This window comes from Anser cygnoides, chromosome 10 (assembly GCF_040182565.1).
Source record: "Anser cygnoides isolate HZ-2024a breed goose chromosome 10, Taihu_goose_T2T_genome, whole genome shotgun sequence".
Lineage (NCBI taxonomy): Eukaryota > Metazoa > Chordata > Aves > Anseriformes > Anatidae > Anser > Anser cygnoides.
The window spans coordinates 16,523,256-16,546,232 of NC_089882.1; the positions used below are offsets into that span (position 1 = coordinate 16,523,256).

Consider the following 22,977-nt stretch of genomic DNA (forward strand, 5'->3'; position numbering starts at 1 on the left):
TTCCTCTTAGTTTTGCGTTGTAGCTGTCTAGTTCTTGTTGCTTGTGGACGTAATTTCCAGTACCTCTAGATTCCTGCATGTTGATGCTCCATTTCATGCTCTGTTTAATTTTCTTTGAATCAACAGCAGATGCTCAGCTTAAAAGATGTTAGCCAGTGTTCTCAGATTGCCTGTGGAGACATCTCCACAGTCTCAAGGAATTTCTGGGTATGTTGCATCAGTTGCTAAGAAAATATGAACAAATAAAACGAATGCCAACGCAGCGGTGTTTTTTTTTTTTTCCCATTGTGGTCATGCAGAGTGTGACTTGTTTTGCCAGCTCCTCATGTTCCTAGATGCCAATGCTCTCTCTGTATCCGTCGCTCTAGAAGAAATGCTGCCTGTGGAAGCATCTTTCTGAAACAGGAGCATTGTTTTCTTTACTCAGAGAGAGCAGTTGGAGAGTGGGGCAGGCAGCGTTCGTGTGTGTCCTCAAAAAGCTTTGCGTGGTGTGCTTATGGTGGAAAACGGGCTGATTTACCGAGGGCTGGAAGGCTGAGCAGAGAGGAGAGGGCTGACAGGAGAATCAGTGAGGGCAGAAACGACATTGGCACACTTTAGCCCCGAATCAAATCAGGTACTGCTCGTTTATCTCATTTACTTACGGAATGGCTGAAAATCCTAGAACCTGGGGTTGGAGAGGGGAGTGGTTTGCTTTTCGTGGGATAGTTTTGGCGGACGGAGTTGTGTGCCTGCAGGCTGAGAGCAGTACCGAGTCCCCCTCTCTGCATGAGGCTCTTCTCCTTGAGCTGGACTAGAGAGACTTGTTTTGAAAGTCAACTCTAATCAACGTGGTTATAAAACCACTGGAACATTACCTGCTGTCAGCGTGACATGCCAATCCGCCCACGTGTCCCAAAGTGCATTTAAACTTTACGTTACCAGCTCTTTAGGGAGTTACTCAGAGGCTTCCCAGTGAGATAGCTGCTTACAGGCAGGACCAGAACAGCTTTCTGGCCGTCGATGTTGAGTTGTTTCTTGAAGCATGCCTGACACAAAGGAGAGGTGGCTTTCCCTCCCTCCAACTTTTGTCAGTTTTTGTCTGGTTTACGACTTTTGCTGTGTGGCTTTGTTCTTCTCTTATACTGTACGCGTGTCTGAAAGGCTAGAAGTGATTAGAAAAAAATGATTAAAAACAGTGGTTATAATTTATTTATTTGTTTTTTAAATATAACAGTGTGATCTCCATATAGTGTGGAGAGACCGATTGTCCTACCAGACCTGGTGTGATGTGTGTCTTAGAGATGCTTTTTGAGAGAGGCTTGTTGCGTCTCAACAAAGCACGTGGAGGCTGGGACGAGGTCAGAGCCTGGCTTCTGATTTCTGTTCTGGGCTGGGACCTTTCGTTTTGTTTTACAAGACACGTTGAGGAAATAAGCATCAAAACTTGCTTAATTTTTGTTTTGTGTAATAGTTGTGTGTTGAGCCAAGCTGTGGCTGATCATGAGACTCATGCTTTAAAGCCCTTTTTGTCTTTAAATTTGCAGAACGTAGGCGTGGACCGATCGAGAGAAGAAGCTCTGAGGACAGTACCTAACCATCTATAGCTGCAGTTCCTGCTGGCAGCAGCCCTCCCTCCACCGCGACAGCGTTAAGTAGCAGCTCGGGTCCCTGAGAATGGAGACAGCGTGCTGAACGCTGAGCAAGTTGGAACAAATGCGCCTCCCCTTCACTTTAAGACATTTCGAATGTGATTCAGCTTCTTTGGAGGAAACCTGTAGTTCTGGTTAACTCCCAGTGCCGAAAGGTATTGGTAAAAAGATTCATAGAAGCAGAGTAATGTTGGTTTTAGGTTTTCATATGTAAATTTGTGCAGTTTCAGTAGCTTTTATTGTTCATCTGTGGAATACTGCAAGATGGCTAATTGCCCGTGTCAATTTTACTGTCAGATTTTAACTATATTTTACTTTCTTTTAGTGTTTTTGTAAGAGTTCCTCTTATTTTTACTGTGAATGGTTGCCTAGAATTACACACAGATTTTTTTTGGTGGCGTATTTAACACGTGAAATTCTGCATTTTGAGCATTGGAGGATTCACGTTGCAAAAGTACATTAAATTGGAAAGCTCATCAGTCACGTTAGCTTCTGTCTCTTACAGTGACTTTTGGTTTACCAACCTCAACTTAAATTTGTATGGGATGGGGAGACTTACCCCTTGGAAATAACACCATTAAAAGTAGACTTGCTATCTGAAAGATTCTGCGGTTCTAGCAAGATTTTAATGTTTTCCAGGAACCAGATGTATTTAGATCACAGTGGAGGACACGGAATTAAGTAATGGCTGTGGGATACAAGTGTGAGTGTAAGACAGCAGCCTCGGGTAATGAAACTAGAAAGAGAAATGCCCCTTCTGCTGTGGCCACAGGAGGGGATGAGCAGCTTTCTGAGACTGGGAGGTAGGGAAGAAGGATTCAGACTGCCAAAGGCTGGAGAAGCTGCTTTTCTTACTAGTGCTGTGATTTTTTTGGCAGTTTTTGGAATGAATTTCAACATGTATGATTCTCTTTATAGCCACATCTAACGTATATCAGGAAACAGTACAGAAAGGTTAGGTGGCATTTAACCTTTCTTACAGCTCATGCAAGAAAAACAGTAGGTAAATTCTGAAATTGTTTTTTAACAAGGTGCACCTACCTTTTTTTTATTGTTTTTAAGCAACCTTCCACTATTTAAATTCTTTGCTGCTCTTTTATATTTCTCTGTGAAACTCCAGTGCTAAAAATGGAATTTTGTATGTCTGTTGAGGCTACAGCCCTCTGACTGTACTAAATCAGTGTATTTTGTATGTGTTACCAGACAACTGAAGTGAGCTGCCAACACTGTTGCTGGCTCGTAGTTCTTGAAGTGAGAACTATTTTTTTGTAGATAGACCGTGCTTTTGTTTTTTTTTGATTTAAGGACTTTTCTTCAATTGATTGAACTTTTACCGTGTACATTGTTGATTTTTTTTAAAGAAACTTTTTTGTTTGTTTGCTCAATTCCTGTGTGAAATAATGGGCCCTCGTAGTTTTGCAGGGAAGGGCTACATTGTCTTCTGTTTGTGCAGGGTTTATAAGATAACGTGCTGCTGTTGTGATTTGTTTTAATAAGCTAATTTCAGCAATATGTTCAGCTCTGGAAGTAAGCCATATCACATCGCTGGGTTTCATTTCAGAAGAGGAATGGGTAGGGCGTGAAATGACCAGAAACACTTGCTTCAAGTGCTGCTGTCTAGAGCTTTGTGTGTGTGATCCGTTAGTTCAGTAACGCGCATTTCAGATCTTTATTAATTCAGCTGTGTTCATAGCTCTTATCTGAGGAGAGAGACCACACAGCGCTACTCAGAGTAGTTAATTTATTGATGCATAGTAAACAAGGCCACCTTTGTGGCAAAGTGTAGGAATAACATCCCCCCGTCTGATACCGTGCGTGCTTCGCGTGGGAAGCGGGGCAGTGCTCCAGGCAGCCCTCGCTGCTCTGGAGCTCTGCCATCCAGCCACGACCAGGAGTTGTTTGACAGCTTTTAAATTGAAAGAGTCAGGGTTTATTCTGCGTTACAGGCGGCAGATCCCAGGATACTATATCAGAAAAGCAGGGTTTTACTATCAGGGTGTGGTACTTGAACCTGGTTGAAGAAATGTGGAAGGAAAGGTTTCCCCTAGTGAGAGGCGAGCCAAAAGGCTGCTCTTCTGCACTGGCAAGCACAGCTGGAGGTGTCTCCCCTTTCTCCTTTTCTTTGTTTTACCTCTAAACTTTCAGAGGTGCTGTAAAATTCCCTGAGGCTAAATGTTTTATGTATAGTAGGTATTTTTATAGCCTGCTTTTGAATATACTGTGATGAATGTTTTACTAAGTGGGTGTTCAGTAAAAAGAGTTGTATACAAGTGTAAATAAACTGTTATGCTGATACTTGAAGAGAAAAAAATACGAAGTTGTCTGTTCTACTTTAGGAAGGTACTTTTAAACCATTGACTGCATCCAACCCTTTCTAGCTGGTAAGAGCAAATGTAGACAGTGAATGTAAATGTGAAGCAGTTCTCCCCAATGCCTAACTACCTTTCTGGGGAGACACTGTTAAGAATGGCAGATCATCGTCCCTGTCTAAAAGCTGCGTACGTCCTCCCCTCGTGTTCCTGACCATGCAATACTGACCGATCTGTCACTGATAGGGGAGGTAAAAATCCTTGTCCTGGCCTTGCATATTTATACCCATGTGTATTTTACTACCTTTTGACTGTTAGTACACTTGCTAGCTCAGATGCAGTCTTTAGAGTGGGGTTAAACTATCTTTTCTTACATCATTGGCCTTCATTGTAATCTTTCAGACAAATGTAATCATTTGACGTTTGATCCAAGTAATAAAGATCAAATGCTACACCTTGCACTGCTGTGTTTCCTTCTGTGTCTGTTACGGTAGCTGAAGTGCCAGGTGAGGGTTCCTGCAGGTCAGCTGGTTTCCACAGCTTTCTGAAGTGCAGGAATTGTAGCTTGTTTAAAACAGCTTATACATAAACAGAAGAATTAAGCAGCTGGTAGAATAACTAACTTTACTCAGATAAACTAACTGTAATTTAAGTAACAAACTCAGTAACTGAGGGAAAAGTTGGAAGAATGCATTAAATAAAAGCACATCAAGATTTGTCCACACAGGGGAGCAGAAAGGTAAGAAGACTATTACCTTCTCCTTGTGACGGGTATTTTAAGATCTGACTCATGCGCTTAAAGCTACAATCTTCTGACATAATCTTCCAGATGCTGCTGGTATTTTTCACAAGGCTGAAAATCAACAGCAAAACGCTGCCTTCTGGTATGTATTTGCATGTATAGGTTAGATGGCCTGTAATTTGCAGGGGCACTTGTCATTCAGAAAGATAAGGACAAAATTAATAGTTTGTGGTTTAGAATTACATCCTCAAATTGTCACGTTGTTGATCACTATACTTTTGTGTGGTATTCACCTCGTAGTTTCTCTGCTATGGTGTTGTTTAATAAGTTAGTGTTTTCTTTAACTGTACATTGTATGGTTGTGGGGGAGGCTTTCTTGTTTGTTTTAGTGCTTTCAGGCTGCTTTCTGGACCAAAAAAAAAAAAAACAAAAACTTGAATTTTCAATATGTAATTTCTCAGTGTACTGTGAGGACTCACCTGGTCTGAAATGCATGAACTAATCTCTCTGTCTACCGCCCACCAGGTGGCCCTCGGGCACAGCCGTTCAGTGGAGGCAGTCCAGAGGCCGTGCAACTGTACAACCTGCGGTGCTTTCATTTCTGGTCGCTCCAACCTGAGCAGGCTCCTGTAGCAGGTCAGTGCCCCACTCAGATGGTGCGATCAAGGTGACACACCTGGTGAAAGGGCACAGTGCTGCCGCTGGCAAAGAATACAGCAGCTACTTCTTGGAGGAAAAATGCCTCAATTGAGGTCCCTCTGTAGAACTGGACTTTTAATAGTGGAAAGTCATAGTCCCCAGTGGTATGCTGCTGCTGGATACTTAGACCAAACTGTCTAATGCTTCTGCTTCCTCAGAGTAAGTATTTAGAATAACCACCAAAGCCTGGCACACAGAGGAGAGGAGAGGAGCTCCAGAATACTTCCTAGCTACACTCTAGCCGGAGACCTGCAGAGGTCAAAGTGGACTGGAGTTACTCTATCATGCAGGTTTTTTTAAAAGCCCTTTTGGTGGAAGGGAAAAAAAGTTTGTTAATTTTTCCCAGACTTGTAAAGCCAAAGACTTGAGGTTTTTATTAACTGCAGTAGTCAAGGATATTATCCATAGGAGTGGCACTGGCTGCTTTGGGTGAGAGACTGCAGTGTAAGAGTGGCACTTCCCCGTTGCCCCTAACAATTAAGCATCTCAGGCTTCAGACTGTTCTGTGAATCTTTGCTTTTCCTTAATTCTTCATTTCCAGTAGTTCTCCTAAAATATTTGTATTATCTGTGTAATTGAAGAGGGCTTGCAAATTATTATTTTTTACTGTAGATTAAATCAACTGGAGTTTAACTGAATATTTCTAGGGAAAAAAATTCATAGTCAGGAATGAAAGTTTAACATAACTTTCTTTTAATTGAAGACAAATAAAAGAACCAAGGGCTCAAACACTTTTAAAAAGACATATTATGTTCCCCAATGTCTTCCTCCGAGCAAAATATACAGCATATATATATATATATATATATAACATAACTACATTCAAGTAACCAAACAATTTACATTTTCCCAAATAGAGAAAATAATGCACATGATTCACATACCTTAAACCCAACCATGCATAAAAGAACACTGCCAATAAATCAGCAGCTAGACATAATTAATCACACTATTGTGTTATTATTCTGAAGTATTGACAACATCGTTGGAAGGGTAACACTTAGCACTTGGAGTTTTCTGTTCTTAATGTTTAACCCTGCTTTAAAGTCCAACTGTTCAGAGATTATTTTTCTAAGATCTGTTCAAATTTAGGGTTGATAAAAGAAAATCCATCAAATGCAGACTGATCCATAGACTCGATCAGGTTTTTGTCACTGTAAGATAATCTTGGCTTTTCATTTAGAAATTCTCTGTCGAAGTTGTTGTAGTCACTTGCTGACTTCTGTGTTAAACAGAGAGGGAAGATAGTTTGAGACGATAGTTGCAAATTTTTTTTCCAGAAAAGATTGCTAAATATGAAAGCTTAGCAAATTATTTTTCAAACCCTGCTGAAAAAAAAAATCCCTTTGCCTATTTTAAGCATTACTATAACATTACAACTGGGAAATTACCACCTGTTGGTTGAAAACAAACAGCACTGGGTTGCTTTGGAAAAGAACCACTTGGATATGTGATAACATTTCAATGAATTAGCCAAAGAGTCTATCTTGACAAAAATCAATGCATTTACATTTAAACCCAACATTCCTTGGCATTAACAACATTTTTTTTTTTTAATTTCTGAAAGCATTTTAAGGTCTGCATTTGTTCAACTATTGCAGCTACTTTGTGTCTAGATAAAACTAATATTTGTGCATATTTCCTAAGAATTCATATTATTTAAGACTACATTCTACATTCTGAACCTCCAAAGCTTATGGGTTGCAGGATTCTTAAACTTCCAGAGCCCATCTGTATGGGAAAATGCAACATGAAGCCTCCTGTTCTCGAATGGAACACCTCTCCTGCATCAAGTATGTAAGCACTCTTTAAAATGTACTTTACTTCCAGATTGTTTTATCCATTCTGGTACTGGGGTGGAGGAAAACTGATTTGAATTTTTAATGTGAACTTTTTGTGATGAAGCAGTGGAAGCCTATGGTGACACAAATCAAGCAATGGATGGTTTGTTCTTTACACACTTTTTCAGGTAACACTAGGGATGTGCATTCGAAGTAGCTGTAAGTTCACCAGTATGGAGAATGCATCTTTTTCTGAGCTGCTCTAGTTAAAGTTAACTATCAGTAAGCACTAACAGTGCTAACATCAATGCATACAAAACACTGCATTCATCCATTGATCTGAAAAGAATGGATAGCAGCACTATTCATTATTTTCCTGAAGACAACGGTAGTGAAGAGGTTTCTTAAAGCTGTATAGGAAGATGGTCTTAATAGGAAGATTTTAGGGTAGAAAAGATTTCAGGTTTCAGAATAAACTACTGTAAGGATGTTTTGAGCAAGTTGGAGGATTCACCCATCACCCCTAGGTTGGTGACCAACAGACATGTGCAGCACTGTTACAGGAACACAGAATAATCCACGTACCACTTTTGGCTTGAAAGGAGGGTCTACCTCCCTCTTCTCTAACGCTGCCCAGTTGATGGTTTTGAAAAAAGGATGGTCTCGGATATTCCCAGTGACCCCGAGTCGTCTTGTTGGATCTCTTTCAAATAGCTGCAAGACAAGATAGCCAACAAGGCCTTACATCCGCTCAAAAGGTAGGTGGCAGTGGAAGAAATAACTGGTATACTGCTGAACGAACAAAAGTTGCTAACAGTACACAGACATTAGTATTAAGGTCACCTGGCTTTCCATTTGTGTCATCTGCTAACATGGATAAACAGCTCCTTTTAAAAGCCTAGATTTGTCCCTACCTGGAGGAAATAATGGACCGTGACCCACTCATCAATCTTCAGCCTTACCTTTTCTAGTATGTCTTTTGATTCCTTGGTAATCCAGCGTGGGTAGTGAGGTGTGTCCACTCGGATTGACTCGAACAACTCATCTTCATCATCCCCATGGAAAGGGGATTGTCCAATAAGCATCTCGTACAGCAGGACCCCAAATGACCACCAGTCCACAGAGAACGTGTACCTCAAGCCTTGCAGAATCTTGTTCCACAGAAGAGGGGCAGGGGAAGAAATATGGGTAATTAGTAAAAGACAGAAGTATGTACAAAAAAACAGATCAGTGAATTTAAGAGGGAATCTTTTAATAACTAGCATATCTAGAGGGAAAAATCCAGCAGTCTGAGAGGATTGTTGACACTGAAGTACAGCTGTAGTTTTCTGCTCAGCTGCTGTTTGTGGAAATGTGGCCAGCTCAGTGGACAGATCTTTGCTCTCATTCTGAAATTTCCTCCATTGACTTTAAATACCATGTACTTGGAAAACAGCTGCTCTAGTTTCATTACAAGATAATAAAGTAGGGGAAGGAAGGAACGTGTGGCAATGAAAGCAGATTATTAACCAACAGACTTTGACATTTATAGCTTTAAAAGCTAACTACCTTATTTGACTACTATGCAAATCAGATAAAAAGCCAACTATGAACACAAGGAATTTAACTCTCTAAGATTCTCCTTTGAATTCTGGCTGCTTGCATCTGCTTTATCAGCTGCAGTGCACATGCTCATTTTGCAGGAGTCCTGCATGTATGCTAGCTGTAAAAGCAGAAAAGAAAACTAGTTTTTCAACAACTGAAAATTTTAACATTTCAAAACCTATTAAAAAAACATTGTAGTACTTGTAAGTATTCTATCTTCAGAACCCTCTACAGAAGAAGGCATCCATTTTTTTTTCTATGCTTGTTATTATTATTATTACATTTTGGAATGATTATTCTCTAAAGGGAAGAAAAATCACAATGGCCATTCTAACATCAGTCTATTAAATCTGCCCCTGCAGTATGTGGTGGTGACGTACTGACCTCAGGAGCAATGTAGTCTGGGGTCCCACAGAATGTGCTTGCCTTGTTCTCACCAACTACATTTTCTTTGCACATTCCAAAATCAGCTATTTTGATATGGCCTTCTTTATCGAGCATCACGTTGTCCAGTTTTAGGTCTCTGCAAAAGGTATATTAAGAAAAAGAGACATCTTTTAAGGACAAGTATGTCATTTTCGTATTCAGATGCATGCGGTTTCTTCACAGATTAAAAATGCCCTCCCTACATTGTACAAAGACGCTTTTCAAGAAAATAAATAATCATCTATCAACATAATACCTGCAAAATTGTACTTTGATACTTGGAAGATGGTAGGGAGAAAAGAAGAATTATCGCTTGTAAGCATAAGAAAGTGGCTGAGGTGTGTATATAGCATGCCCATATAATCCTCATCATCTGCTTTTACATCCAAAAATCACACCCAGTGCTTCTGTTGCCTCTGGACAGAGGTGTGAGTTAACGCCTCACCAGCTAACGTAGCAGCGCTGCACCGGACTGCGTAGCTCAAAAGAAGGATTGTTGGATTCTTGGGGCATTTGGCACAAGCATGAATATTCAAAGCCTGCCCAATTTTAATATTACGTGTGACTTGCTCCTAGTTACAGCACGAGGGGGAGTTCATGTGCTGCGGCCACAGTCTGTGAAGTGCCTATTCATGCCTTTTTTTTTTACAGAATAACAATCCTCAATCAAGGAAGAGCTTTTTAACTGTAGTTTCCAAAAGCTACATTCCCTCCCTTTGACTGCAAAGTGTTTTTCGTCCATCTGGCTGCAAAAGCGCATACCGAAGAGGGCAGGCTGAAGAGAAACTGAACAGCCCTTCTGCTTACCAAGAAAGCCTTGAATAGAGCAGATTTTACATAGGAACAGGGCAGTCTTTTCTCTTTGTTAACTTGAGCTTACAGTATCAGCTACTTACGCTGCCAAAAGGGTGAGCTGCAGCTTGAACCAAGAGCCCCTGCTCTAACGCAATGTGCTATAAAACCTGTGTTTGGACATCAGCTGCTGTTCACCTTGAGTAAACTGAATATATTTCTGAGACAGGGAAAGCTCATCGTAATGTAGGGCACTGCACTTACCTAGCTGCAACTTCTAAAATCTTTTGTATGGGCGTGAAGGATTTACTTGCAATGCAACACCTACCTAAAACCACTACAGTCAGGGTCAGTGACTATACTGGTAAACTTCCTGTGCAAGAGGGGAAAAAGTACCTTTGGTTTTGCTGATGTCCTGTTGATAAACGGTACCAGTTTGTCTGAAAATATTTTATACTGTGAAATTTCACTCTAGAAGCACTAATTTAACACAGGGAAATTTAACAGCAAGCCTAAAAATATATAGAAAACTTGGGATGGAAAGACTTCCCGCGGATAACACGTCCTGGAGTTTGGTCCCTTCCCATGTATAAACCTGCAGGAGGCAGTGGGAATAGACCTGGATGCATTAAGTACCTTCCCAGGCTATGGTTGTCTTCTCTGTGAGGCAGAAAGGCTTCGAAGAATCACCTTTCTTCATCAAGAAGTTTTCTGGTAACATTGATCCTCCTTACAAACACTTTTTTTTGGTGAAATACAAGTCTAACTTCAGAAAACTGCTTTACAGGACGGTGCTCCACCAGACATTTCCTGTTTCTATAAAGGGAGGTGGGCAATAGCGGACATCATGGGGCACCTTTACCTAAGGCTATGCAGAATTTGCTCTCAAGCACGCACCTGTTATCCTTCATACTTGTTTGTTAGAGGTAAGAGCTACCTGAGCAAGTAGTTAGCAAACAGGGTTTTAGAGCTGAGGTGGGGTGAAAAGGCTGGAGAAAGGAAATTGAGAGGAAAAAACACATCTTAAAAACAAAACAAAAAATTCTGATCTCCTGTAATGTGGATATTTACATTAAGAAACAGTTGGTCAGGATCTGCTCCTTGCTGTTTAAGAATCTGGTGAGGCAGAAGCATCAATTCTCTGCTTTCACATGGAAAGTAAAAGCAGAAGACTTCCACCTCAGTGGTTTTCCAAGACTGGTAGGAACTGAGACCCTCAAGGACACTCACCATTGCCACCAAACTCGAAAGACTTGTGATGTGAAGGGAGTGTTTAAAAATAACAGACAAAACTGCTTTTGTGTAATGTAAATAGCATTCCATCATTCTGGTTGCCAAGGAAAAGACACAAAGATACAGATTCATCTCAGGCATGTTAATGCCCTTGGAATAACATCAGAACTCTGACAGACAGTTTTTACTTGTTACATCAATCAGTAACTCAAGCATGCATGAAGTGCTAAGACAATTCATAGGTCCCACGCTGGTGCTAACTGGTACTCACCTATAAATAATGCCTTTGCTGTGAAGAAACTGTAGCCCACATAAAATTTCAGCTCCATAAAACCTGAAAAGACCAAAACATCTTTTAATCTGTCTTTCTCAGTTAAAACATGAGACGATACAGCTGGCCAGAAGAGCTGCCATAAACTTCATGCAGTGAAAATTACTGTACACTTCTTTAAACACTAGGAAAGAGAAATCCCATATTTAATATTGCACCTGTATTTATACAGATGGATGCTATAATCTGCAAGTTAATTTTCACCACACATCTGTGGTGTCTAATGCCAAACAGTAAAGGGGACACCAGCTTTCTTTAATGCTTCCTTCCCCTTCCATTGGGGAACACTGTCCCTTTTCTTTCAGTTTTATGAGAGATATGCATATGCCTTCTGAAAGATAGCTACTGGGAGGTCAGTACTCATGGGGCGGCTTCAGGAGGGATGGCACATTAATGGCTAAATTTGGAATGGACCTCAACTGCCTACACTCCTATACCCACCCAATTGCAGCAGACAGAAAGCATTGCTGTTTCTCCTCAAAAAGGTGGTGTTAATCTACAGGATGTGAAGAAAAACTAAGGAATGCTTTCTCCTCCTCCCAGGATGTAAACTTCATAATTGTTAAAAAAAAAAAAAAAAAGTGATTTTCACTTCTGTATTGCAGAATGAATGTTGACCCAAAACTTGAGAAATATGTACAGAAAATTCCAGGAGAAGCTGCTAGAAGTTTGCTGAAACACAAGTAAGTTGGGGGACTTTGTCCAGATTTCTGCTGGGGAGAGTCAGAACAGAGCTAGCCCTGACCCATGAGGCTGGCTACTGCAGACTACTTTTTATGCTGGTCTTCTTGATCCAATCCAATCCAATCTGTATTTATTTCTTAGTTAGCACAGTAATGCAAGCTGTTTTCCAGTCGGTTACACTGGTGCTTTTGGGCAGATCCATTACCCCACCCTGCGTTACTTTTAAGGTCTTTCATGAACCCATTCAAATTGTTCTAAAACTAAAAGTTACAGTTACAAGATGCAAAACCATGATATAATTGTAAGTCTTCAGCTTCAGTTACCTTCAAGCCATAGGTAACGGACAAAATGACACTTGTTAAATGAAGTGTTTTCCCATTTTAATTAGTATCTTGTAGAAAGTGCAGGTTATCTTCCTGTAATATTATGTCAACTTATCAGTAACAGTGATATATTATTTACTAGGTTCCCCCTGCTCCCCAGTGCTGTTTTCTTAGGAAATTAATTTTTCCATGACAGTACAGCTTTAGTGTGCTTTAAGACCATATGTTTTCATTGCTGGCTTATGTTGAGGTTTACCTAGCATCTCCACATACAGGTGTATCCTTTCAAGCAAAACATCACACTGCTATGCAAATGATGGAAACCTAACTCAATACATCATTAAGTGAGCTTCATTGTATCAAACTGATGCCTATAAAACACATTTTCAATCATCAGACACTGAAACAGGAGTGAAAGACTAACAGCTAAGTGGTGCAGAACTAGAAGTAGTAAAACCACAAAGATTATAACAATTCACGGGGATAGGGACTGAAGTGCTGTAGACTTACGTTGCTCTGTAGAGATCAAAACGCCCTTTGTCTTGTATGTGGAACATCAGGTCTCCCCCATTGAGGAACTCCATAACGAAGAACAGATGATCCTGTTTGCAAATAATCAGAGAATGGAAACATTATTGATGCTATCACAACCGCACCTCAAGTAGCAATCTGGCAGTGGGGACCCAGCAGCCACTTTCGTCCTGTCCTGACATATTTCTGTTTCACGCACCCCTAAGAATGCATGAGGCTGCTGCAGGTTTGAGTAGCGTGGTCTTGCAAGGCTAAGGAGCTCACCTTGTATTCTGTGGGCTTCTAGATTTAATATAAATATACATTCAAATATATTTCCTGAATTCTACCTATGACAGTCATCTTTGCTCCCTTCACTGAGGATAAAGCTAGGGTCAAGGTTTTAAATTAAACTGTCTCTTACTCCAGATCGTGTAGATGTTACTCTAATCTCATTCTGATCTTGTCAGCGTATATGGGTATCGCACTTTCCACAAGGCTTGTGAACTATTACACAGAACACAAGAAGGGGGATTTAACTCTTGCATCACTAAAGTTATTTTCACTTGACTGTTGGTAACAGTATCCATTAAAAGGCAACATCTGTTGTGTTGCCCTTGCCTTTTTTTTTCCTCCCCTTACCTTTGTCTGGAACGTGCAGTAAAGGTGTGTGAGAAATGGATTTTCCCATGCAAGTGCTAAAACCCGCTTTTCCACCATGGTACATTCCACATCATCGTCAATCAGTACCACATCTTTTTTCAGAGCTTTGATAGCAAAGAATTCGTTCTTCCCTTTCAGCTCAGCAAGCAGAACCTACAAAAAAAACAAAGATGAGATTACAGCACGTGTGGAAAAGCCTGTTGCTGATGATATCAGTAAGGAGAAGTCAAAGGTGTTTATAGCAGTTTGGTTTTTTAGTAGTTGTGGCAGCTATGCAAATGGTGAGATTTGGCAAGGTGAAGCTGCTGGGCATAGATGTGAGGAGACAGGGTACAAGGACCTTGTAACACAGGCACAGCAGCTTCCAGGGCAGTTTTTCTGTCAATGACTTGTGAGAGTATGAACAGAGGACGCGTAAAGTCTGTTCCTTCATTACAGCTGGAGTTTCACAGACAACAGGGGACAGAATCTGTGGAGGTCACATCACCCTCGGACAAGCACAGAGTAAGCAAGGAGCACAAGGAGCAGAGGCAGATGGGAGTGGAAGGTCACGCTGCTGTCCCACATTTCTCTGCCATTGCTCTGGAGCATTATGAGGCCGTTTCGGTAGACAGAATGTGAACGTAATTGCCCTTTTGGATAAAGGGCTATTCCTCTGACTGGGTTGAAAACCCCTTGTACATTATGAAACACTTCTGAGTTCAGACAAGCTGCACATAAAGAACTTCCAGTGTCTTTGACAGAGATGGCTATATTTTGTTCTCTTAAAATATTATCTACTCAAGTGGCTGTAAGACCTTTCTGGTTAACAAAAATAGCCCATAATATTGCAGAGATCAAGCAAGGCAGTCACCTTAAGCTCTGTAAATTTGTTACATACCTTTCCAAAGCTTCCTTTCCCTAATACTTTATGGAAGACAAAGCTGTCTATGTTGAATTTTCTCCTGCTTGCAATTCGTGATGCTGTCTTGGCTGTGCTTCCCTCCCAGAGTTTATCGTACTGGCTGTTATCTGCTAATTGAAACAGGGAGTTCAAAGTTCAGCATATACAGAAAAACTGCATGACTCAGATTCTCTATTAGGAATTAAGTACTGACATACTATTTCAGTTCATCTGCTGCTGGGATATTAGCAAATCTAAACATACAGGTCAAATCATGTAGTTCATAATAAAGTTTAAGTTACTGAAGTATATTTGATAATGTTGCATTTGGATCTGTGATTGTTTCTGATGCTGGCTTTAAGCAACACATACGCAGGAATTACAAAAATAAAGGGTCCTAAATTTCCCCTATTGCTAAGATTCAGAGCATAGTTTAGAGAACAGAGTACTTTACAAGGATGGCTTGTATTTTCTTCTGTTAATAGAAGAAGCTAGTCCCTCGAAGCAGAGAGGCCATGAAAAGATCTGATTTATGCTTGATCCTGGCTAAGAAGCATGAACATACAGGTTAGGCTTGATTATATCCTAAAATTAACTTTTTTTTTTTTTTTTGCACCCCTGCTGCACAGATCTCCTGTGCCACCAAGACACTCTGATGGCAATCATGAGATGATACCGGGTCCTGCACTTTGGCCACAACAACCCCATGCAGTGCTACAGGCTGGGGGCAGAGTGGCTGGAAAGCTGTGCAGAGGAAAAGGATCTGGGGGTGCTGGTTGATGCTCACCTGGACACGAGCCAGCAGTGTGCCCAGGTGGCCAAGAAGGCCAATGGCATCCTGGTTTGTGTCAGGAATAGTGCAGCCAGCACACCAGGGAGGTGATCGTCCCCCTGTGCTCTGCTCTGGTGAGGCCGCACCTCACCAGTCTTTGTGAGACTTTTACAATGCTGGAACTCTTTTAGCAATATAAAACCAAAACAAAACCAAACAAAAACAACAACAAAGTAAACCCTTATTCTGAAGCTGAAGCTTATTCTCTATTCCAGGTCCTTAAACTACCTCAGCTGTTTAACTGCAACTAGTCTTTGGCTTAAATCCTAAAATTTGTAGTATTGTACAAAGGCCTCTAACATTCTGTGAACAAATTGAGGTAGTTGACAATATTCATGACATTTCAGTTACAGAAGGGAGAGGTGTGTTGTACACGCACGTCTGATTAGCGAGCCATCCTCTGCTTCCACCATGGGGAACCATGCCACGAAGAATAAAGCGAGCATTTTGCATAAAAGTGGGTATGCTCATGGACTAAAAATACTGGTGTTTGTCAAAAACTATATAAGCATTTTGTGTGGCCAGGTAAAAAGAATTATGTGCATATTTTTTTAACAATGCTTGTTCAAAAAATATTATCTAACATAAGGCAAGAATGAATAAATAAACGTGACAGTTTGTACAGTCTAGTAGGCAAATGGCTAAACAAAAATTTTTCTCACCTGTTGTATCTCCTCCTTTAGGTTTCTTATCAAAATCTTGGTAAATACCAACACTTTCTACAGGTCCAGAATCAGACCTTCGTGTAGATTTCTGAGGAGGAAGGGAACATTTGAAATTATATTTGCATTATTACTTTAGAAATATTTACAACAAAAGCTGTTAAATACAACATCATGATGGCAGATGGCAGTATGATCATTTCTTTTAAATAATTAACTCCTAGTACATAATTCTTCTCAAAATGTAGTTCAGACTATTTAGCCATGCTTTTTACAGCTTCAGCCAATTGCTTTACGTTCTTCACTGCAAGAAAATATTAGAATTCCTGAACAGTCTATGTAATTGTCTGTTGAAAAACTATGAAAGTTATAACAGTTTGAATCCACAGTGAGAATAATTGCTTGGTTTGAATCCACTGTGGGAAAGCGTCCCCTTGGACTAGTGTTAAGGTTTTCAAACACAAGGTGGGAACCACTGTCATTCTGAACACGCTGAAGACAGCGTGTGACATACTTCTTGAGCACATGCAAACAAATTTTATGTATGGAAGATCCCCAAGATCAAGTTTTAGTAATGAGCAGATCGAGTTTGTTTTTTTTTTTTTTTTGTGTCGTGAAAAAGCTGGTGTAACAGCTCTCACTGTTTTCAAAGTAAATATCCTGTGAAAGCTCAGGAATGCTCAGCTGACAGGAAATACTGTTGGCTTTTACGATATATTCTCCTGTTTTAATTTCAGAGCTTGTGTCTGAATCTTTATTTGCAAGTCAGAAGTTGACGGTAATCCGTACACAAGAGACGGCTATGCTGCAGCAGGAGACCAACAATGTAAACTGTGGGGCCTGTGTTAATTCCAGAGGACTTTTCTGTGTGTATATATATCAGATTAATAAAAATGGAAGCTCTCTGCTCTATTTCTCCTTACTTATTTAATTTAGCATTCAAAGGGAATTCTAAAGTTGAAGCGTGGGCAGACTTCAGCTTTATGCTACTACTGTTTGAATGCAATCAAACAAGGGGAGAAAATAACCTTGGCACCGTTAAAGAACCAAGCTGTATTTCAGGAAAACACAAACCTTCTGTTTAAAAATTCTTTGTCAGGTGGGATGTTCTTCCCCCAGCTTCTCCTCTAGGCTATTGCCATCTTTGTTAGTCTCTCTATAGGTCAAATTAAGAAGAGAAAGCTGTTTCCATTGCCTCAGGCCCAAATTTCCATTCCCCATAAAAGTGACATGTGAAAGGGAAGTAAAAATAAAAAGCTCTGAAACCAAATTGCATGACAAACAGCAATAAAGCATACCTGGCTAACTTGATTTAAAGCTTCAGCTAGCAACTTCTGGTTTATTCCACACAAATTTGCCACCTTCTTTTGACACTTATGATGCACATTCATCCCACATTCTAAAAGAAATGTACAGTTACACAAGCATCAGGAAAATACTGGCCAACATTACAACAAAATGGCTGTTCTGCTGTGCAGTTCATAAACATTATAGCAAGCCCAGATTAGACACTGATTTATGGTTCTTAATGAAGTTGTAATTTTAGTCTTTAAGCCAATGAAGACTACAAAAATCTGTTCAAAAGGAAGAAGTTGCAATTGTTTTTTTTTTCTTCTCAAAATCTTTTCAAAAGATCCTCTTAACCAAAATCTTAAGAAAAGATCATCTTGCATTTTTGTGGTAGAATTATAAAAATGGTATTTACCACGAACACTTTAAAGACACTTTTAGGTGCTACCTTGAGTCAGACTCACCAAATTTCACCTATTCCCAGAAGTAATTTCAATTGTATGCAAGATGATACTTCTACCAGGTTTTCTGACTGCATGAGCAGCTCACCTTGGCTGAGTGGTTACATGAGCCAAGTGCCTAGTTTTCTCTCTACTAAAAGAGAGTGTTTAAACAACACATGGATGAGATAAATCTCATTCTGTATAACACATATACAAATGCACCGTGTGTAGCAATAGCTAATCTCTAGTGGGGGGCAGAGAGAAAGAGACCACGCTGGAAAAGCAGGAAGAGGTCCGAGCTGCCTTCCCTCTGCCTCCATACCTTCACATTTGAGTCCTTGTTTGACCAGCCCCCAGAGCAGGCTGCCACAGTGGTCGCAGAAGGTAGGGCTCATGTAGTTGTAAACTTTGAAGCGGTGAGGCATGTCGATGTTGAAACGTTCCTTCTGAAACTGTTGGCAGGGAGAGGGGTGAGCCACTTCACCCAAAACAGGACCAGCTTCTTACAGAAAATAGCTTGGATATTACACAGCTACAACAATTTAATCCTCAATACCCCAGCCTTAACATACTGCAAATAAGAAGGTGGGTACACATCCCACCCTAACTGGACAGTAACTGAACAAAACTGTGCTTTTAGCAGCATCTCTTTACATCTCACCACATTAGCAGTGAACGTGAAGCTACATGCATAAACCGCTTGGAGTTTAAAAATATTTGAGACAACTGTGTGAGGTTTTAGGGTCCTGACAAGAGTGAAATCGATGTTGTAGTACACTGATGAAGGATAGGAGAGTCCCTGTGAAATGCACACAGAACATCAGGAAGAGATGTCATTTCACCCTCACGATGCGCCTCTAGGTGTAGCAACACACCACACACAAAACATATCCAAGAGAAAAATTCATCCTTCATCTAGCAGGGAAAGAAACAATCAAGCAATACTACCCACCTTCTTGCAGGGCTTTTAAGCGCATTTTTTGCTTAAAAGTTTCCTCCACTACACATTCCATATAATCATAAAGAGAAGACAGTAGCTTAGTTGTGCAGCCAAGTAGCTCCCAAAGTGGACTTGGCTGTTTCTACAGGTTTTGTTAGTTCAAGAGTATTTAGTTACACTCTAAATACACTGTTCCAGCTCTTACCATTGTGTCCCTGCTGTTGGCTGCAGTACCAGTACACCTCCCGATGATTTTATCAATACATTTCTTATGAATAGCAGCATTGCATTCTTCAAGACATGCATAAGAAAAAAAAAGGATTTCTTCAGATAATACGTACATAGGATGAAGTGTTTGCATTTCTTAGCACAACGCGAGAAACACGCTCCTTTCCACCATAGCATACACATCAAAATAATTTCTATCAAGATGATGATCTTCTTAAAGCTGTTTCCCCCCATTCTCTGTTATCATAACCTCTATTTCTACACTAAATCTGCCTCCACTTAGCAATGCTGTCAGCATTTGATAATAAGAGGACAATATTCTGCTTTTGATCCTCTTTGATGCCTCCCCTGCTGTTTGGAATACTGCACCGAGATATATGCTAAGTTAAAAAGTGCTTTTGAATTTTGCTGTAAAACCCATCAATAATTGTAATTCATTTTAGAAAAGGTTTCACAAAAGCTGCTGTCATATATGACTGCAACTTTTCAAATGCATTACACACATGAGAAGAATAGCTAAGTCTAAATCTTGACACTAAAATTTCCGGTAGGAATCACAACTAGAAAGCCTTAACTTATCACGCAAAATTTATGTTTCACATCTACTAACAAACATGGTGATCATGCACTGTGCCACGCACATTCACAGATTTTTCAATAGTGAATACTAGATCTATAAAATAATGTAGAAGGTCATACAAGAAAAAGGCAAAAATCAACTTACGTCTACATTTGTATCCCTGCTTGTTGAGTCCCCTGAAAAACAAATGATATAGGAAATCGTATAAGCTTGCTAGAATGAAAGTTTTTATTTTATTTTTACCATGTCAACAAATATAGTCTTTGCCTACATAAATATTTGTTCCAATTAAGAAACTGATCTAATTTGTGGTATTCAGAATCCTCTGTCTTAGGACGGCAAGGCTTATAAGAAAAGGTAGAATGTTCTGAAAAACCATCACATTAGGAGGAAAACCCCGAAAAGTCAAAGTTTCAATTACATGGGAAGTCCTGATCTGACTTACTATAAAAACAGCCTTCCTATGAAAGGGACCCAGCTTCTTGCTCTTGATGGGCCTTTACTCTGCTGTCAGCCGCCTCACATCTCAAAGTTTGAGCACTATTTTGTCAGTTCCACCCATCTCACTCTTTCGTGAAAGAGCTGCTGTTGCTTACAGGCCAAATTTCACTTGTGATGCTGATGGAATTTTTGCCAGTTATTTCAGATCTATTTTTTAATGTGAAAGAGACGACTATAGCTCTGAAGCATAACAATACTCATAGTAAATAAATTATTTCCATCTCTCTCATACCACGGATGAATTTACACGTCATGTTTTGTTTCAATACACCTGAAGCGAATTTTACAATTACTAATCCTTTGGGGGTGGGGGAAGCTTAACACTTCCTTCTTACCATACAAAGTCTTTGCAGACAGAGCAAAATGTGGGTTGTCCAAAGAAGGTAGCAATAAATTCATGATTTTTGATGTAGTGGATTTTCGCTTGCTTGATAGCTCCTCTCCTGTTCATAGTTACTGTTCCCTCTTCTTCCCTCATCGACTGTTTGCAATCTAAGGGGGAGGAACGAAGACAAGGCATACTTTTAACTCTTGAAGTTATGACAAAGACTAATACATGCTTCCCCAAAACCTTCAGTTTGTTTTTCTGTTTCCAGCTCATGTCTCTATTCCACGCGTCCTTGCAGACTGTCAGTCCAACAAGGGTGGAGCACACAAATGCGCTGGCTCCTAAGGGGTCTCCATGTTCTTGTTTGCAGGCAGTTCCCACTCCTGCTCATTCAGAGGAAGCCTTCAGCCAACAAGCTGAGAGGAGGAATCAGGAAAAGTAGTACAGCCTTGCTAGAGAAATGACAACTACAGATGTTTCTTGAAAAATGGTAAGCTTTGCTACTTTATGATTTATGCACAAGATAAAATGTGTTTTATTGGAAGCAGGAGGTCTTCTCCATCAGTAGAAACCTCTTCATGCTCTGCATGCCCTCCTGCACCTGACCTTGAGTCAGCACTGGGCCATATGACTGTTCCATTTTGACAGAATGATTAGTTTCTTCTGGCCTCCAAGATCATTACACAGTGAGGATAAATGAAATTTTCTATTAGATATTCCCATTATGCTAACTCATGACAAGTCTTGATGCTATGTCTGTCAACACATCCCAGTCTCATTCCTCTCCCTGCCAGCCACCATAGGATTATAAGTATATAGTACTATAAATACTCTAGTAACAACAGTATATGCTGGAGATACACAGTAGCGTATAGTACTATACTACATACAGTGTAGTATTACCCAAGGGAAAAAAAAACCAAAAACAAAAAACATGAACTTTTAAGGATCTGAGTCCAACTGGCTCAATATAGGCCCTTCACTATGGGTTCTAGTTATTTCCACTAATTTCCAAGGAAGCTTCTGAGTTTCTCTTCCAAAAATGAGTCTCTTACATCACAATCTTTCAGCCGTAACTCAAGACTCTGTAGTTTTACTTACACATTTTGAAAACAACAGGAGGAGTTTGTAATGGAAATAACCACTTAAAGGTGCATCAAACAAGACTGGGATTACTGGTAATTTAACTGTAGGGCATGTTTCTTTCAGATAGAGAAGAGCTGATGAGGGACAATCCCCAGCTGGCAGGGAAAAAAATAAAAATAAAAAGCTTGAGTCTACAATGGAAGCAAATGGACTGCTAACCACATCAGCTCTCGTCAGCAGCTTAGGGTCATAACCTGGAACAACGTGGACATGGTTCACAGGCTGCAGGTGCTGCAAAGCTTGCAGGGTGAGAGCTTCCATGGCGATGGAGTAAGAAGAGAGCCTTAGAAGTACTTTTCCCACTGCCAACACAATTGGTTTAGATTTGCTCCGTGGCATTGCTGCCTGGCATCAATACCAGTCAGCACTTTGCTTTCTATATTGATAGAAAGAGATTCCTTTGCCAAGTTACATTAACCACAATGCCTGCATTTACTGCAAAGTTACCCAGGAGCCCTGTTTTTCTTGTTGCTAGCTGTGCTTGTTCTTCATCATTTTATCAGCTGGCTGCCACTGTTCCTATTCCAACAGACCGCTGAACCTGGAGCACAATCTATCATTCGATACCATTTTGAGTCTCCTGAGCTAATTCATCAGCCTGCAGCAGCATTTGCCATCTTAGAAAAGAAAGGGCAAAGTCAGTTCAGGGATTGAGGAAAGACTGAGCATTTTACTGCAAAGGAAGATCAATAGAGGGTTTTACCACCAGGTATTAATGTTCTTTTCTGACAAACTGACCATCTGGTTCAAAGAAAACCCCACCCTGTCTTGCCCTGAAAAGTTCATAATGACACCCTGACACTACGTACACCACTTCCCCTCCAGGAACAGGATTCATTTCTGCTGTTCAAACAGGCTACTGAGTTCACCCAGCAAAAACTCCCATCAACTGCTGTACTTCAGTTTGTCGATGTCTGCCAACAGCACTATCTTTCTGTTAAACCCTGCTGAGCAAATACACAGGCCTCACCCACTGTCCCTCAAATGCTTCAGGAAAACCACACGCTGAAATGGGTGCGCGAGGAAAATGATGTCGAGAGCTGGTAGAACTTCATATTGCCTGCTCCATGGAAAGGATGTCTTCAGAAGGGGGATTCCATCAGCAACAGCAACAAAGCAGAGAAAGGTGTGTTTTTTCACGTGTATTCTAAGGTACCCTGTGATGGAACAGATTAGGGACAAAAATCTTCCCAACGTCTGAAATCGAAGTGTTGAATGAGAAACAAACAGGATTCACCAGGTCAACAGGATAAAGCTTCACCTTGTGTTGATAACACAGCAATTTAGCATTGCTGATATTGCGTGCAAAGTTCCCAGACAACACTTCCGATCAGGGTACGAGAAACCATACGGGAAACATGGTGTTTCTATCCCGTCTTGAAAACTGATATTGAACTTAGTAGAAATCTATTAGACTGACATCCATTTTTAAAGGA

At 40.4% G+C, this 22,977-nt stretch overlaps 2 protein-coding genes across 14 annotated transcripts in view; one reads left to right on the forward strand and one right to left on the reverse strand.

The window, feature by feature from the left end:
* Positions 1-4,399, forward strand: part of LOC106042848 (6-phosphofructo-2-kinase/fructose-2,6-bisphosphatase 4) — a 49,510-nt gene extending 45,111 nt beyond the window's left edge. For all 5 annotated transcript variants that reach the window (XM_067003481.1, XM_013192017.3, XM_067003480.1 and 2 more), the window contains one exon: positions 1,527-4,399. In XM_067003481.1, coding sequence (XP_066859582.1) covers positions 1,527-1,586 — 60 coding nt within the window. In that variant the 3' untranslated portion in view covers positions 1,587-4,399. The remainder of the gene's footprint in view (positions 1-1,526) is intronic.
* Positions 4,400-6,051: 1,652 nt separating this feature from the next.
* The window catches only part of PRKCD (protein kinase C delta), a 67,939-nt gene continuing 51,013 nt past the window's right edge, over positions 6,052-22,977 (reverse strand). For 8 of the 9 annotated variants that reach the window (XM_048072426.2, XM_067003476.1, XM_067003475.1 and 5 more), the window contains 14 exons: positions 20,403-20,559; positions 19,711-19,742; positions 18,964-19,049; positions 18,141-18,270; positions 17,384-17,484; positions 16,086-16,176; positions 14,589-14,722; positions 13,688-13,861; positions 13,046-13,137; positions 11,469-11,531; positions 9,131-9,269; positions 8,125-8,313; positions 7,748-7,876; positions 6,052-6,603 (listed from right to left, as the gene is read on the reverse strand). In XM_048072426.2, the coding sequence (XP_047928383.1) occupies positions 6,445-6,603; positions 7,748-7,876; positions 8,125-8,313; positions 9,131-9,269; positions 11,469-11,531; positions 13,046-13,137; positions 13,688-13,861; positions 14,589-14,722; positions 16,086-16,176; positions 17,384-17,484; positions 18,141-18,270; positions 18,964-19,049; positions 19,711-19,742; positions 20,403-20,559 (1,676 nt within the window). In that variant the 3' untranslated portion in view covers positions 6,052-6,444. The remainder of the gene's footprint in view (positions 6,604-7,747; positions 7,877-8,124; positions 8,314-9,130; positions 9,270-11,468; positions 11,532-13,045; positions 13,138-13,687; positions 13,862-14,588; positions 14,723-16,085; positions 16,177-17,383; positions 17,485-18,140; positions 18,271-18,963; positions 19,050-19,710; positions 19,743-20,402; positions 20,560-22,977) is intronic. The other variant, XM_067003478.1, reaches the window with a different exon arrangement.